At 42.2% G+C, this 16298-nt stretch overlaps 1 protein-coding gene across 1 annotated transcript in view; it reads right to left on the reverse strand.

The window, feature by feature from the left end:
* cadps2 (Ca++-dependent secretion activator 2) overlaps positions 1 to 16298 on the reverse strand; it is a 271611-nt gene that overhangs the window by 52123 nt on the left and 203190 nt on the right. Inside the window, exons 18-19 of the mRNA XM_083973873.1 lie at positions 11317 to 11473; positions 2044 to 2185 (exon numbers count right to left, since the gene is read on the reverse strand). Coding sequence (XP_083829999.1) covers positions 2044 to 2185; positions 11317 to 11473 — 299 coding nt within the window. The remainder of the gene's footprint in view (positions 1 to 2043; positions 2186 to 11316; positions 11474 to 16298) is intronic.

Consider the following 16298-nt stretch of genomic DNA (forward strand, 5'->3'; position numbering starts at 1 on the left):
TTCCTGGTGAGAAGCTCCAACCTCAGGTCTTTCTACTGGTGGTGATGATCATCTGTCGTCAGGTTAAAAACCTCCAGTCCAGAGTTTTATCCGACGTCGCTCGTTGGTTCGTTGGTACGTACGTGTTTTCGCAGAGCGGTCCCATCCAGGCCGGAGCGGAGAAAGTGGGCATCTGCGGCAGCGTGAGGGGAAGGCTGGGGACTTTGGGAAGAGGAACGTTGGCTAGATTGTTAGTCAGCGACCTGTTTATCGGCGGCGGCGAGGTCGCCCGGCGGCAGGGAGGGAAAATGTTAAAAAGCACAAAAGAGAAAAAGAGAAAAAGAGAAGAAATAGTGACAGTGACAGTCGGTGTTCCTCCGCTCAACACACACACACACACACACACACACACACACACACGGTAACATAGTCCTGTATTATAGTAGCCACTTGTTCTGCCTGCAGAGACTCATGAATAGAAAACACCAATAAAAGACAGAAAAGTCACTGCTCACTTCTATTTTTTCTATTTTCTTTCAGTTCAGGTGCTTTCTGTGGAGTGTGTGCAGAGCATTGTTCGGCTGCAGCGCGGCCTTGTGTGTGTGTGTGTGTGTGTTGAACATTCAGTTCTGCCTCCTTTTGTCCGCCGCCCGTCCTGTGCGCCGACGCATTTGTTTGGTTTTTCTCGCCGTTTTTTTATTGTCCCCCATCACATTGAGACCTCGACAGCGACGCCACACCTCGACATATCATCAGTGCTGAAGGTAAAGACTCGACAATGAGACAGAAAGGATCCAGTGGAACGGACCGAGCGCACGCCGCCGACCGAGGCCTTTGTACGAGCTTCTCCGCACGGCGAGTCGTTTGGATTAAACGAGCATGAATGTGACCAAAACGATCCTTTAACACCGAGAGAAATGAGTCGAGATGTTTGTCGCTGTTAATCTGAGCTGTGTCAGGAGGAAGAAGTCAATGTTCATGTCTTTAAAGAGACGAAACGGACAGAAATAAAATGAATCTAAATAAATCTAACCAGGATTTTCTCTAGTTGTTTGATCACACGCTTGTTAAAGGATGTCGAGGGCAATAAACTCCAGAAAAGATGAATTTTCAGGCTGATCTGGATATAAACCATCAGTATCATGATATATGAAGTTACCAGTGAGGGGTCACATTACACACAGTTATTAAAGCAGAGAAATTAGTAGTGGAAATAATAGTTAGTTAGATATAACAAAAAATACGGTATTAAGAAGAAAATATCGCGATAACTCAATGTTATCGACTATCAACAGAAACCTTGTAACTTCGTCACTCTCACTCTGGATTGGCACATCCCAGCCACCGTAGCTTGACTATTATTACATCTGCAGTGCCCAGTTTGTGCCAAATGAAACAGCTTTTATAAAAATGTGATGGAAGAGAAGAGTTGTAATACTCCAAGGTTACAACTCGTTTAAACTCACAAATCTACAGGAAAACATTTTTTTTAAAGCAGATCCAGTAAAGTAGGTGCTGGACTCAAAAAAACAGGATAAACAAAAGGAAAAAGTCTGCACACTTGAGCCTGAAGAAGAGCATGTGGCTTGAAATGTTGCTTGTTGGATGTGCTAAATAAATGCACTGAAAAGGGAGCTGAAGTGTGCAGACTTCAACCTTTTGTAATAGAAAATTGTTCAAATTTCTTAATTAAAAAATGGGCAAATTTAAAAGTAAATACAAAAGAGAAATATTTGGGAGAAAAAAAAAATTGAGGGTTGGACAGATGTGGGTTTTGTTGTGGACGAACTCGTCAAAATCTACTTTTCATTAACTTAGCAACAAGTAAAAAGCTTTAAATTGCTATTTTCAATCTGAATTTTTTCGTGAAATTGTGCGAATATAATAAATGATGTCATGTGACACTTTAAAAGTCATGAACAGACACAGATTTGATGATTTCAAGCTCATCAGTGACTCAGTGTGGATCAGACGCTAGCTTCACTGAGCTACGGTAAAAAAACAAGCTAGCACCGATGCTAACGCTAACGGCCGACGGCCAGGTGTGGGTGGGCGGAGCCTCACTTGACGGACTGCCAGGTCTCCTGCTCGAAGCCGCGGTGGATGGACTGGGCGATGGACGACTCCATCAGGTCGATGTAGCGGACGACGAGGGGCACGAACAGGTCCTGCAGGTGTTTGTGGAAGGTCCCGTTACACAGGTGAGCTGTGGGGGGGGGGGGGGCAAGAGAAGGAGTAAGGTGAGTAATAGTTTTTTTTTTTTTATTAATTAATTAATTTTTCAATCAATCATCTCTTTTTTTATTCACACACACAAATCATAATTGGCTTGATAGTCACAAGGTGTGAACTGGTCTCCTGAGGAAGCTAACTGAAGCTTGTGGTAGGAGCCATTTACATACATTAGACCAGGGGTGCTCATTACGTCGATCGCGATCGACCGGTCGATCGCGAAGACATTTGGGTCGATCGCGTGATGAAGAACAAAAAAAAAAAAAAAAAAATTAAAAACACAGTTGTCTGGACAGCAGGCATTTTTCTCACAACCGACCCATAGACTGTAAAAGAACCGACCTCAAAAGCGAGGGCAGGTCCGCCGAAGCATCATTCCGGGTGAATCAAGCTCTCCGCCCGTTGTCTTTGTTGTTAATTTGTTGCTGCTCCAAAGAGCGCACATGGCTACTTAATTATGCACGTGCTGACCATATATGGTGCTGAGGCATTCTGGGGGTGGAATATGAGGTGTGTTCATGTCTGCACCATTCTTGGGTCCGGTGTGATTTATCAATGGAATATTGTGCAGAGTTGTGCGCACAGTACGCACAGCTTGATCAGTGTTTCCCACTAACAGAAAAAAAAAAAGTTTTTTTTTTTTCTCCTCACGTGTGTTTACGTGCGGTGCGCCCGCACGCGAGAGAGGCGGCAGGTTGAGAGGCTGACAGCTGACAGATGAGAGATGGTGAAATGCTAGCATGATTATTAAAAAAAAACACCATCTCTCATCTCTGCCCGCACATAGACAGACACAGGTTCACATACAGACAGGGGCGCACGGTAAATGCAGCTCCCCCCCCCCCCCCCCCCCCCCCCCCCCCCCCGCATAGTCCGACCAACTGGACGACCAAAAATTGGTAGATCATTTTGACTTGGTCACTTCAAAAGTAGCTCTCAGCCTGAAAAAGTGTGAGCACCCCTGCATTAGACACACATTGTAAACACATTTACATGCACATGACACTTACATACCGTCACCCTATTAAAATAATGGCCTAAGTCATTTTTTCAAGTTTTCGGGAAAACACAAAAAACTTTACCAAATTCAGATCATATGATATTTATTAATCATTTCACTCAAAAAGGCCTTGACAGTGGATGACTGTTGACATACATAATACGTTGTGTGTTAATTATGTGACATTAAAGAATAAAGTGACTTAGGCCATTTTCCAAACATTTTCGGGTGACTTAGGCAACTTTAAACCTGGCTTAAACTGCCCTAACATTCCATAGTACAAACACAAAACTGAAATTACCATGAGTTAAATTAACCCCTGTGTGGAATTAGGGTCAAAAATGACCTGGTTGGCACGTTTAAGAGCAGAAAACACCTAGTAAACGACATTTCTTCGACTTGAAATTCAATGACCCAGACTTCCCTCTCCCCAGACACTTCTTCTAGCTCTTCCGGGAGGATACCCAGGCGTTCCCAGGCCAGCCGAGTGACATAGTCACTCCAGCATGTCCTGGGTCTTCCTCAGGGTCTCCTCCCAGGGGGCATGGCCATAACACCTCTTTAGGGAGGCGTCCAGGGGGCATCCTATACAGGTGCCCGAGCCACCTCAGCTGGCTCCTCTCGATGTGGAGGAGCAGCGGCTCTACTCCTAGCTCCTCCCGAGTGACAGAGCTCCTCACCCTATCTCTAAGGGAGCGCCCCGCCACCCTGCGGAGGAAACTCATTTCGGCCGCTTGTATCCGGGATCCCGTTCTTTTGGTCATGACCCAAAGTTCATGACCATGGGTGAGGGTGGGAACGTAGATGGACTGGTAAATCAAGACCTTCTTTACCACAACAGACCCATACCACAACCGCATTACTGCAGCCGCTGCACCGACCTGCCTGTCAATCTCGCCGTCCATCCTTATTCATGAACAAGACCCCAAGATACTTAGGCCCAATCCCATTTCTCTTCCCTAAACACTAGCACTCCACAAAGGGAGATACCCCTTGACGATGAAGAGAATGTTAGAAGTAAAGATTGTACCCTACGCAATGGGACACCACTTAGCATGGCCGATGTTGTCACCTATGTGACGCGTAGCAACAACGTAGGAGCACTTCCCCTCGCTCTTGAAAGAATTAGGACACACTATCCCTACATGAGAATGCGCAAAACTGAATGCTTGGGTCAAAATCAAGTGGGTAAAGTGGGACAGGGCCTTAAACTCCTCCACTTGAGGCAGAAACTCTCCCCCGACCTGAAGGTTGAGAACCATGGCCTTGGAGGTGCTGATTCTCATCCCAGGTACTGAAACTTAACATATATGTGATAATCCATTGATCCACTGATTGATTATCAAAGGCTTTGTTGAAAACAAATGCACACGACCAGGAGGGGGGTTAGCAAAACAGCAGAGAAGTGACCAGACTTGCAGATTCACTAAATGATGCAATTTATGAATAGATAAAAGTCGTAAGCCATGTAATAAGTGGGATAATAAGTATAAGTTAGATGTTACATGTTTATTTTATTTGAAATGTTTGAGTTTAAAATGTTCAATTTCAATTCAGTGAAGTACCAGTGTATGCAGGAAGTTAAGACCACACAAGGGTTAAATTGCCCAAGTCAGACATTTTATCCTAAAGAATCAAAAAAATGTTGACTTAGGCCAAGAATAAAATTGCCTAAGTCACCCTCTTGACATAGGCCATTGTCTTACAGAGCATAAAAAGCATGATCCTCTCAACTAAGGATTAAGATTATTTTACCAGAGGTGGCCAGCATTATCAGGAGATGATTGAGGCCAAAAACTCATTTTCGTCAAAAAATGACTTAGGCCATTATTTTAATAGGGCGACGATACATTTAACATACTACATACAACACAACATACAGTACACTTAACATACAGTTTGTGATCCCAGGATGTATATTATGAGTTTAGCAATTGTTCCCTTAATTTACACAACAGACATTTTAATTTGTCTCTACAACATCAATTTATCAACTTCTTCATTGCTGTACAAAACAATCAATCATTAGGCGATCAATTAAAATGATGTGTCACTGTTTGACAGAGGTTTTGATTGATTTGTCTCCAAAGTGACTCTTAACAACCTGCTGCTAACAAGACATCGTGTGGACAATGGTATGTTGTGGACATGTATAATATAATATCTGTACATACACCGAGCAGACAAAGGCACAGTGACGTCCAATAAAAACACATTGTATCATGTGTGAACTCTGTTTTTTGTGTTGCTTCACACTGTTGAATAACTCACCTCTGTCTGAACTCTCTGCTTCTTAGTTCTGTTATTGTCTCTTTATCCTGGACACTCTGTTTACATTCATCCCATTTTCAATTCTTTTTCTTTATTACCACTATTTACAGAGGCCTTGAGAGCTCAATGTTCTGCAGCTTAAGAAAACCCAAACATGTTTCTGGAGGACACAATAAAGTGTCGGACCAGACTAAAGGCTAATGCTAATGCTAAGCTAACAGTCCATGTGATCAATAATAAACCAAACAAACTCAGCTTATTGTCAAACCAACAGGAAGCTGACTGCACAACTTCTAAAGTCAAGAAGAAGAACAACTGAAGGCTCCAGAGACCAGCCCCTCGCTTTGACCGGTCCCTCGCTTTATTGTGACCGGTCCTTTGCTTTATTGTGACCGGTCCTTTGCTTTATTGTGACCGGTCCCTCGCTTTATTGTGACCGGTCCCTCCCTTTATTGTGACGAGTCCTTCGCCTTATTGTGACCGGTCCCTCGCTTTATCGTGACCGGTCCTTCGCTTTATCGTGTCCCCAGACTGGTCCCTCACTTTATTGTGACCGGTCCCTCGCTTTATCGTGACCGGTCCTTCACTTTATCGTGTCCCCAGACTGGTCCCTCACTTTATTGTGACCGGTCCCTCACTTTATTGTGACCGGTCCTTCGCTTTATTGTGACCGGTCCTTCGCTTTATTGTGACCGGTCCCTCGCTTTATCGTGTCCCCAGAACCACTTCCTGTTTTGTTGGGAGTTTTTAGGGTCCGGGCAGCTAAGCTGCCGGGACACTATTGTATTCCTAGGAATTCTTCTTCTTCTTCTTCTTTCTTTCTTCTTCCAAGGAAGTCATACTTCCCATGGGCGAAAACTCACCAAACTTTGCACAAAGGTCCAGTCCCATGCCAGATTCACTCAACTCCAAGGACATGTGCCCCCCCCCTCCTAGGGGGGGCACAATAAGCGTTTAAATTTAAAAACTTTAAAAATTCCTACCAAACCAACGGTAGATGCTACAGTGTTGAAACTTCACCACAATGTAGCCTCAATACTGCTGAAACGTTTGTCCACTTAAACTTATTACAAATTATGAAGTCCATCACTCTGTTTTTTTCAATAACTGTAAAACTTTTAAAATGTATCTCCTCCCACAATTTTTGCTCAATTGACACCAAACTTGCTACAGAGCATCTCCAGACCGTCCTCCACAAAACTTGTTTCTCGGATTTTTGATTAAGCAAAAATTGAGCCTACAGTGCATGAAAACGTTTGACTGTAAACAGTACTGTAAACATATACCATCAAATTCTTGCTAAATACATTTTCAAACTTCCTGAAAAAAAATGAGAATATTCTGGAGTCATGGTTGATGAAGTTTAGCAAATATCAGAATTTTAATTCAAAAACTGAATTTTTGAGAACATTTTGAATTCTGCTCTCATGGGAACAACTGCAGCCAATGTGAGTGTGGAATTTATAAACATCATATTTTCTCTTATGAAGCAAAACACTTATCATTAAAAACAAATCACCAACATTTCCATGCTGTCAAGATGCAATTTATGTATTATCAGATTTTTGTTTAGATGACTGAATTATTGACATTTTGACCATTTCATCACAACAGCTGCCCGGGCACTGACTCACCTGAGTCGATAAATGAAGCTACACAGCAGGTCTCACTACCAGCCAATTAGCTCAGCGAGTTAAGAGCTGGTTCTTCGTGTCAGAGATTGTGAGTTCGAGACCCAGCGAGGGTGATGATGATGATGACAGATCAAAATGTCAGATGTCCTAAAGCTATTTTGCTGTCTAAATGTGTTTTATGTATTAACAGATTTTTGTTTAGATAACAGAAATCTGCGTTCACAACTGCTGCCCGGACACTGACTCCCTGAGTCTATTTGAGAAGACACACACCATGTCTCACTTCCAGATAATTAGCTCACTGAGTTAAGCGCTGGTTCTTGGTGTCAGAGGTTGTGAGTTCAAGACCCAGCCAGGGTGATGATGATGATGACAGATCAAAATCTCAGTTGTCCTCAACACGAAACACAAGACAATTGTCCTAATGGTGGCATCACAGCAAGCTTCTAAATTTAAAAATTCAAATAGCTTGGACTGGACCATGTGCGAAGGCTCCTAACATCTTAGACTCATAGTAGATGTTTGACAAATACATATCATTATTTTACCTCAAAAACTGATTTTTCTTTTTCTGCCTACACGACAGTGAATGGCTTACTCAATTTGTGAAGCCACTGTTGAACTGCCACTTGTCAATTAGCTCAGTGCGATAGACAACGGTCTTTGATTCCCGAGGTTGTGGGTTCAATCCTCAACTAATGCAAATTGGACATTATAAGGTCAACTGTCTTGTCTTCCTATTCTCCTGTTTGTTGCTCAGAATTGCCTAAATTTGCCCAAAAGTAGCCCGGACCCGACCCATCGCTGCGCAGCAGCTATAATTGTTAGAGTTGTTTCTGGATTTGTGGCACATTTGTGTCTCTGCGTGTGTTTTCTTAAGCTTCCTTTAGTTGAGCCCTCTGGGCCACCGTAGTTATTACACATAAATGTACCTGTCCAATGCTCATATGTACATTTATACTGTTGTGTTTTTATTCTCATAACTTGTACAGTTTGTTGTTTTTACGCTATACACTCTGTTTTCTGTCCGAAAAAGAGAATCTGACATTCACCTACACTTGAACAAAAGGTGCAGTTCAGGTACCGTACGGGGGATTTGCACAGGTGTTCATGATACTGTTGCCCCCCCCACACACACACCCCCGTCCCCTCAGTGGCCTCGGCCCCTCCTGGTGCGCTAGAGACAGACGGACGAATCCTGGGCGACAGTATCAGTCGACAGCGAGGAGGAGGAGGAGGAGGAGGAGGAGGAGGAGGAGGAGAGCGGAGCAGGCTGGTCTCTCAGGACTTCATTAGTTTTAATTCCTCTCGCTCTGCTCCATCATGATTAACACTAGCCTTTTTACCCCCCAGGAGAGCAAGAGAGAAAAAAAGGAAAAAGAAACCACCGCCCTCGCAAAGCGCTCGCCTTCACACGCTGACAATGAAGTGAGCATTTAAATAATCTACAGAACAACTGAGAGATAATACACTTGTTGAGGAAAATCCTCAAAGAGTGTGTGAGACGTCGTCCTGAGCCCCGAGGTCGACGGAAAGAAAAAAAAAAGACTGTGAACAAACACAGAAGTCAAATCAACTCCATCCACCTTCTATTCCTCTGGTTGTCGTCTCCCACGTTGTAAATAAATCGCTCTCCTTCTCACGTCAGACGTAATTATCGGAGAGGGAAGACCTCATTTGTGCAAATAGTCAAAACTATGATTTAGCTCGTTCTGCGTTTCGTCTCCGTCGACTGCCTCATTACGCTCCAATTCAAGTCGGCTAATGTTGTGACACTTGGAATAATTACGGCATTAACAGAGGATGGTAATTAGAAAAAATATAAAAGATATGAGCCACCAAATAAAAAAAAAAAAGGAAAAAAAAAAAGACATTTGTGGGTTCTTCACATAATGAAACGCTGAGTTTTTTTGTTCCCAACAGTGCCCTTGGGCTGTCTGTCTCTCTGCCTGCCTGTCTGTTACTGTATTGGAGGTACTTTGGCATCAGCCATGTTAAATAACGCCTCGCATCTCGCCAACTCTCTGCTGGCGCCGAGACAAAGCCTGGGAGCCGACGGAGGGGAAACAATGAGCCCAGACTTTCTCTTTCCAGCAGCAGCAGCAGCGATAGAAGATAGGCTACATACGATAGTTTCAATGTTGATGTTTGTATACCGTAATTTAAAGTTTTCACTGTCACTTTTGAGGTTTGTGTTGCTATTTCTTTTCACACTGTCGGGACCTTGAGATGCAGCAAAAAAAAAGCATGTGACAGAAATAAGTAGGTACTGTAAAAAAAATAATGTTTCCTTATTCATGAAATCCTGTTTTGTTGCCGTGGGGATGTGGTTACTTTTTTATTACTATTCACAAGTTCAGACAAAGGAAATGATGAGTTGATATACACAAGTATGAATAGTAGTGGTCGGTATATATACGGAAAAGCAGCAAGTTCGCGTTGTGCTGTTTTGTTATCGGTCATTTTGTCATTTTAACTCAGGGAGCAGAAAGGAAAAAGCCACAAGGAGCAGGAAACAGTTAGATATGGAAAAGTTTGAGGGTAAAATTGAACAAACTGCAGCATGGTGGATAAATGCAGATAAATCTAATGGACCGGTAATGGAAGAGGTGTAGCCGACCTGTCCACAGGTGAAGGGACCAGCTGATACCGAGCTGGAGGTAAAATAAAATTGTGTCCGTTGTCCCACTCCGACAGTTTTCTCCTCTGCTCGGGTTAATTACCTCTCTGATGGCGCCGTTAACCTCTTTCTCTTTAACAAGCCTTTTTTTTCTCTCTCTCTGGCGTCACCAATGTTAATTAGCGCTCTTAGCGGCGAGACCATGTGCCGTGCCGTATGGGGGATTTCCTCCAACAGAAAAACAACGAGCTGCATTTCTAGAGGCATGAAGATTAAGAGAGTTCATCCTGACATGTTGGCATGTGCTAGAATGAAACTTGTACCCGTGATTCAATGTTCAGGATAAAAAAAAGAGAGGTTTGAAGACTTGATCCAGACTTTTGTTATATTCACGTTTAAAATGAAACGCATAAATTAAGATTTAACAAGGATAAATGGGGACAGTGTTGGTCCAATGCCATCGGTTAGGATAAAGATAACATCAGGCCTTCCTTGGGTGTCTTGAAAGGCGCTATATAAATCGAAATTATTATTATTATTAAAGGGATAGTTCAACATTTGAGTTGTTTTAGAGGTAAATTCATGTAAAACCGCTGATGCGCGTTGCCTTCAGGGACAGTTTTTCATCAAGCAGTCTCTGTATTTCCCTCTAAAACAACTCTGTGTGGTAACGTTGTGTTATTATCTCATAGCGTGGTGAATGTGCAGGTCACAACTTGTCCACCAGAGCGTTGTGGAGTTGTTGGATTGTGTATTTGATGAGTTTGATGAGGGAAAATAGAAAAAACAAGAGCACTCGCAGCTCTGCAGGACTCAGTGTCAATTTATTGTAGTGACGTACGTTTCGAGCAATGTAGCTCTTCGTCAGACCAACTTGTTTTTTCTATTTTGCTTATTGTTTGCACTCTGCACCTGCCCTCACTGGTGTGATGTGCGTGTCCACTCTGTTTTTGATGAGGGAAAAACCAAGAAATCCCATGAGCCTCCGTAGCGTAGCTCTGAGCAGCTCACGGCTCTGCTCCGCCGTTCTAAAAACAGCTTGCACCGACAATTAAAGGCAACAAACCTACTGCTATGACTATAGGGATTATGGCAATGGGCCAATTTGCCAAAATGTTGGTACTATCCCTTTAACTGGAGCTGCACTGGGTCAACATACAACACTGTTCACACTCTCAACATGTTGAGATATTGGAAAGATATTTGGTTGTAGCTCTCCGCCGTTCAGCCAGATTACAGGAAATATGTTGTTTTTGAAGTGAAGTCGACCTTTGATTGATTTTTTAGGCTGAATAAGATTGTGTCATAATTAATGTAGTAAACTTGTGAGGTACGGCACAATAACCTTGACTTTTAGTTCTACGTTAGTTCATCATTAGACGTTTCTCAGTCGACATTCTTCTTCTTATAAACATCCTCAACTCGCATCAACACAAAATGAGATTAAATATCTTTGGTGTTGTGGCTCCGCCCACTTTCTGATTGCCCCAAATATCAGCACAGACAGGCGTATTCAGAGCTGAAACCAAATGAGAGACTTGAGTACAGAAGTTTGGATGGGGGGGGGGGGTCAGACTCACGATCAGTTCGCAGGAAGTTGTTGAGCAGCTGGAACAGAGGGAAACTGTCCCAGGAGTCGACGGGTTGGACCTGCAGAGCGCCGTCCATGTCGGCTTGGTACAGAGACAGGAACATCTCGGCGTGTTCGGACATCAGCTCCGGCCACCACGAGAAAGCCTGAGAGAGAGAGAGAGGGAGGGAACAAGAAGTGGTTTCAGAGACCGTTTCATACCTTTTATTTCTTAACTGAGCTGAGGGACGTTCAGGAACTTGTAGATGTTCCATGTTTCCATCCCCATCGCTCTATCAGCTTCTCATTTTTGGACTGTTCCTTTGTCCGTAACAAACAGCTGATTAAGAAAGCTAGCTCCATCTTGTCCGACTGCTCTCATCCCTTACATAAACAGTTTCAGTTCTTACCATCAGGTTCACTCCTTAGACTCCCATTTGCAAAGACAAACGGATATAAACACTCCTTTGTACCTTCCGCTGTTCTTCCTTCAAATGCCATGAGGAAAAGGTAGTCGGGGTGAAACAGCCTTCCCTCCTAACTGATCTTGGGTCTGTATTGCTATCTGTAATTGTAGTTGTGACTATTGTAATTTTATTATGCCATGTGTTTTGTATATTTTGTCTCGTGTGCTCCTGCTTTTGCGAATTAATCGCCCCTTTAGGGACAAATAAACGTATGTATTGATTGATCATTGGGGAGATTCTTCAACCTTTATTCTACAACCAATCAGAACAACTTGACAACCCAATACTTCATTTAATTCTTCTTAGTACAATCCAGCATTCTGTTATTTGAAGACGGACTACATCTCAACAACCAATTCTCATTTGTCCAGGTCGAAGGCATCTCTGGGCAATTGAATCAAGTCAACTGGTCTTAGTTTTTGTCTCTGAAGATGTCTCGTCCCTTATCCAAACTAGTACATCTCAACGATGTGACGAGTTTGTCCAATTTCGAGAAGTTTGTTTCAGGAACTACAAAGTTCCTAAAGTCCTCTATGGATTATACAATTTAGACTGGCGACAAACGGAAAACAATGACGTTTACAGTGTTTATCTTATCTTCTAGGCCTGCTGGGCTGAGTGGATTACATGGACAATGTTGAGTTTCCTCAAACTTGTAGATGTTTTGGTCACCAACTCCAATGCTCCCTAGATGTCATCTTGCAGATACTCAACCAATCACAAGGCCGAAAGTTCCTGAACCTTTGGAAAGTACCTCCTCCAAATATGGGACTTTTTTTGGGAAGTAGATTAACAACGATGTAAATAAATTGAGACCCTGGTTCATGTGGTTGAAACGCACCAAGTTCCTCCAAAGATTCCTCTGAAAAAAAGAGTTCAACAGGTGGATCCTTCACGGCCAAATCTATCCAAAGATTTATTATATGTTGAGAATGAAACTCATATGCAACAACAACATCAACAGAAAGCCTAAGGATCACACTTAATGGTACAATTGTTTAAACCAAGGCTTACACGTTGTCGAGATTGACACTTTGACATGAAAAGGTATTTTTCTATTCATCAATGACAGAAAAATCTGCTTTGATTCAATGTGATGAAACAATAGAACATGAAAACCTTTTTAAACGTCTCTCCGTGTTATTCACTCACTCGCCGTGTTTCTAACGTTTTCTAAAAGGTGTCGACCGAAACACTCCGATCTGATTCTGAAGCTCTGACCTCTTCAAAACCGCAGGAATCTAAATAAATGGAGGCGGATGCAAAGTGTCTTGGTGCTGCGGTGACTTTTAGCTGCTGTTAAGAGTGAAAAAAAGAAGGAAAAAGGAGCCCGGAGGTGCTGTTGTGAAAGCACCTGCTGATTCACTAATGCAAATACCTTCAGTCTAAAGAGCAACCAGGCTGCGCGGCTCTCCAGCGAACAGAGGTCAGTCTGCTCAGGTGACCGCTGCTATTGACGGCTGAAGGACCTCGGAGAGAAAAGTACAACCCGTGCACCGAGGTCAGTGTTTGTATTCGCCGGAGGAGGAGGAGGACGAGGCGGCCGCGTTAAGACCGGGAGAAGAGAAATGACTCTGCAGCCGCTCGTACTCGTGGCCTTGCAGCATTTTAAAACGCGCCTTTTTTCGGTTATTGACAATAAAACGGCGGTAAACCAGCCTGACGGTTCTTCATCACTTACAACTCATTCTTCTCCAGACATCCATTTCAGTAACAGCTGCTCGTAAATAAAAGCTGCCATGAATCCATCAGGGAAGACAAAGACGGCGAGACAAAAAACAGCAGCAGTGGATTCAAGGACGAAAGAGAGGATGAGAAAACAAGAGTGAGAGGAGGAACGACTGAAAGGACAGATTAAAGTAGGAAAAGGTGAAAGAAAGAAATAAACATGTGGAGAAGTAAAGATGAAAGAGGGTGGAGGATGGTAGGAAGTGTGTAAGACAAAGAAGAAACACAAAGAGAAATAAGGAAATAAAGACAAAGGAATTACTGTAATACCAATATGAATAAATATGAAAATAATAAACGACGAGATGGACGAAAGGAAAACTGAAAAGCAGAAGCAAAGATGAATGGAAGAAAGACAAAACATGGGAAAAATGTTAATGGAAAGGAAAATAATAAAGGGTAAAAGAAAAAAAACAGAACAAAGGGTGAAAAGATAAAACAAAGAGGTGAAAATAAAAAGTGGGCATGGATTGAGCGGAGAGCAGGGGTGAAGGCAAGAATAAAAGAAAAAGGCAAAGATAGAAGGGAAAACACAAAAAACAACGGGGAGAAATAAAGCAATGGAATAAAAAACAAAGGGAAAAGGAAAAAGTATTTAAAAAAGACAAAAAAGAGAAGGGTGGAAGACAAATAAGGAGAAATCAGAGAAAAAAAACAGAAGAGGACAGAAAATAGAAGTAAAAAAGAAACGACAGAAAGGGGAAAGGACAGAAGACGGTAGGAAAACAGTGATGGAAGAAAAATGTTAGAAATGGTTTATTATGAAAAAAAAACTCCACACTGTTAACAACCAAGATGTTCTTTCAAGAGGTGTGAGCGCTTTAAAGGGCTAATGTCCGTATTGTAGCTCCAAGGCCGCGTCGCTCCGTATCCTCCGCTGCACTAACGACTCGTCACTAAATGTGACAACGTGTCATAATGACTGAATATTTCCCTCATTGTTCGGCGGCGGTGGCGGCGGCGTGTCGGTGTGTCGCGGAGGTGAAGGGGATTGTTGCAGCCGAGACGACAATGAGACGTTTTCAAAGCTTAAAAAAACACAAAAAAAAACAGCTGAATGCAGGTGAACCCGCGGGACGGACGCGACCCGGTGGACAATGACGACTTAATTCAGCCACGAGAGCGTCAGAGAGGCGCCGACCAACAAACGCCGTCGTATCAGTGAAGCATAAAGCTGAAGTTACATTCATATCCATTGTGTATTAACAATTTATCTCACATTGTGTATTATTGACATTACATTACAACCTGCACATCCAAAGCCAACAGCTGTATGAGGTACAGCAGTAGGGGGCGCTGTGGAGCCAACAAGCCACATCTGTTCTCAGTTACAACATCTGCACAGTTCACATCATAAAGGACTTTTATTTTTTTATTGATGCATAAAATCCAAAATAACTGACTTCCTGTTTAGCAAAAAGATGATTTGAAATATAGATGTCCTTCATGATGAGGGAATTAATCCATCCATCCAATCCATTTTATTTATATAGCACATTTCCAAAACATAGAAGTTTACCAAAGTGATTTACATACAAGACATAGCGAACAAAATGGTTAAGAAAAATGTAATAAGAATTAAAAAAGAAGGAAATCCTGTTTTATGCCAAAATAAATTGCACTGCAGTAGTCCAAACTTACAGAAATAAAAGCATGAATCACTCGCTCAAAATTACTAAAAGATAGAACAGATTTAATCTTGGATAAAAGCCTCAGACGATAAAAACTGGTTTTGACAACAGAGTTCATCTGTTGATCCAATTTAAAAATCACTGTCAAGCTTTACTCCAAGATTAGAGACCAAAATAAAATGTTCACTCAACATGTTTCACATATAATTACTCCAGTTGTGTTGAGTTGTTTTATGTTTCTGCTCCAACAGCTACTGTACAGCTTTCTCTGCCGTCTCATACCAACTTGGCGTCCACCACGTAGTTGTAGTGATTGTCGTGATAAACGCGACACTGTACGATGATGCCACTTCAACAAGTTATCAATGTGTTTCAGGAATGTGCTCATATTTAGCCACACTTCTTAATAGTCTACTTGCCAGCCCATAGGGCCCCATTGTGAACCCGGAAATGTTGAGTACCCCAAAGTTTTATGTTAGAAATAGATAGTATGGGTCCCCAGTATTCAGAAACTGCCGGATGCTAACTTATATATATTGGACAATTAGCATAATTGCCTATATGGGCAATATTTCAACAAAATTGACTTGGCTGATCTGGGCAGTATTGGAGTGGTTTTAGGGGTTATTGATGATGCTGAATCCATTTCTGACATTTTCAAAATTCAAAATGGCTGTCTAAACCGGAAGTGACCAGATTTTAACCGCCAGTGGGCCGATTTTGATGGATTTCAAAATCTGGTCACCAGTTTAGACAGCCATTTTGGATTTAGAAAATGTCAGAAATGGATTCAGCATCATCAATAACCCCTAAAACCACTCCAATATTACCCAGATCAGCCAAGTCAATTTTGTTGATATATGGGAAATTATGCTAATCTATGCTAATTATGTCAATTATGCTAATTGCCCAATATATATAAGTTAGCATCCGGCAGTTTCTGAATACTGGGGACCCATACTATCTATTTCTAACATAAAACTTTGGGGTACTCAACATTTCCGGGTACTCATTGTTGGCAAGTAGACTATAACAGGTGCATTGTTTGAATTACTTTTTGTTTCATGAATGTTTCGTTTTATTTCCTTTTGTTTCAAGATAAAGGAGAATAAATAAAACTTAAAAAAAAAAGATAGATACGTACCACTCATGGTTTCTTTCAGACA

Source organism: Trachurus trachurus (assembly GCF_905171665.1).
Source record: "Trachurus trachurus genome assembly, chromosome: 6".
Classification (NCBI taxonomy): domain Eukaryota; kingdom Metazoa; phylum Chordata; class Actinopteri; order Carangiformes; family Carangidae; genus Trachurus; species Trachurus trachurus.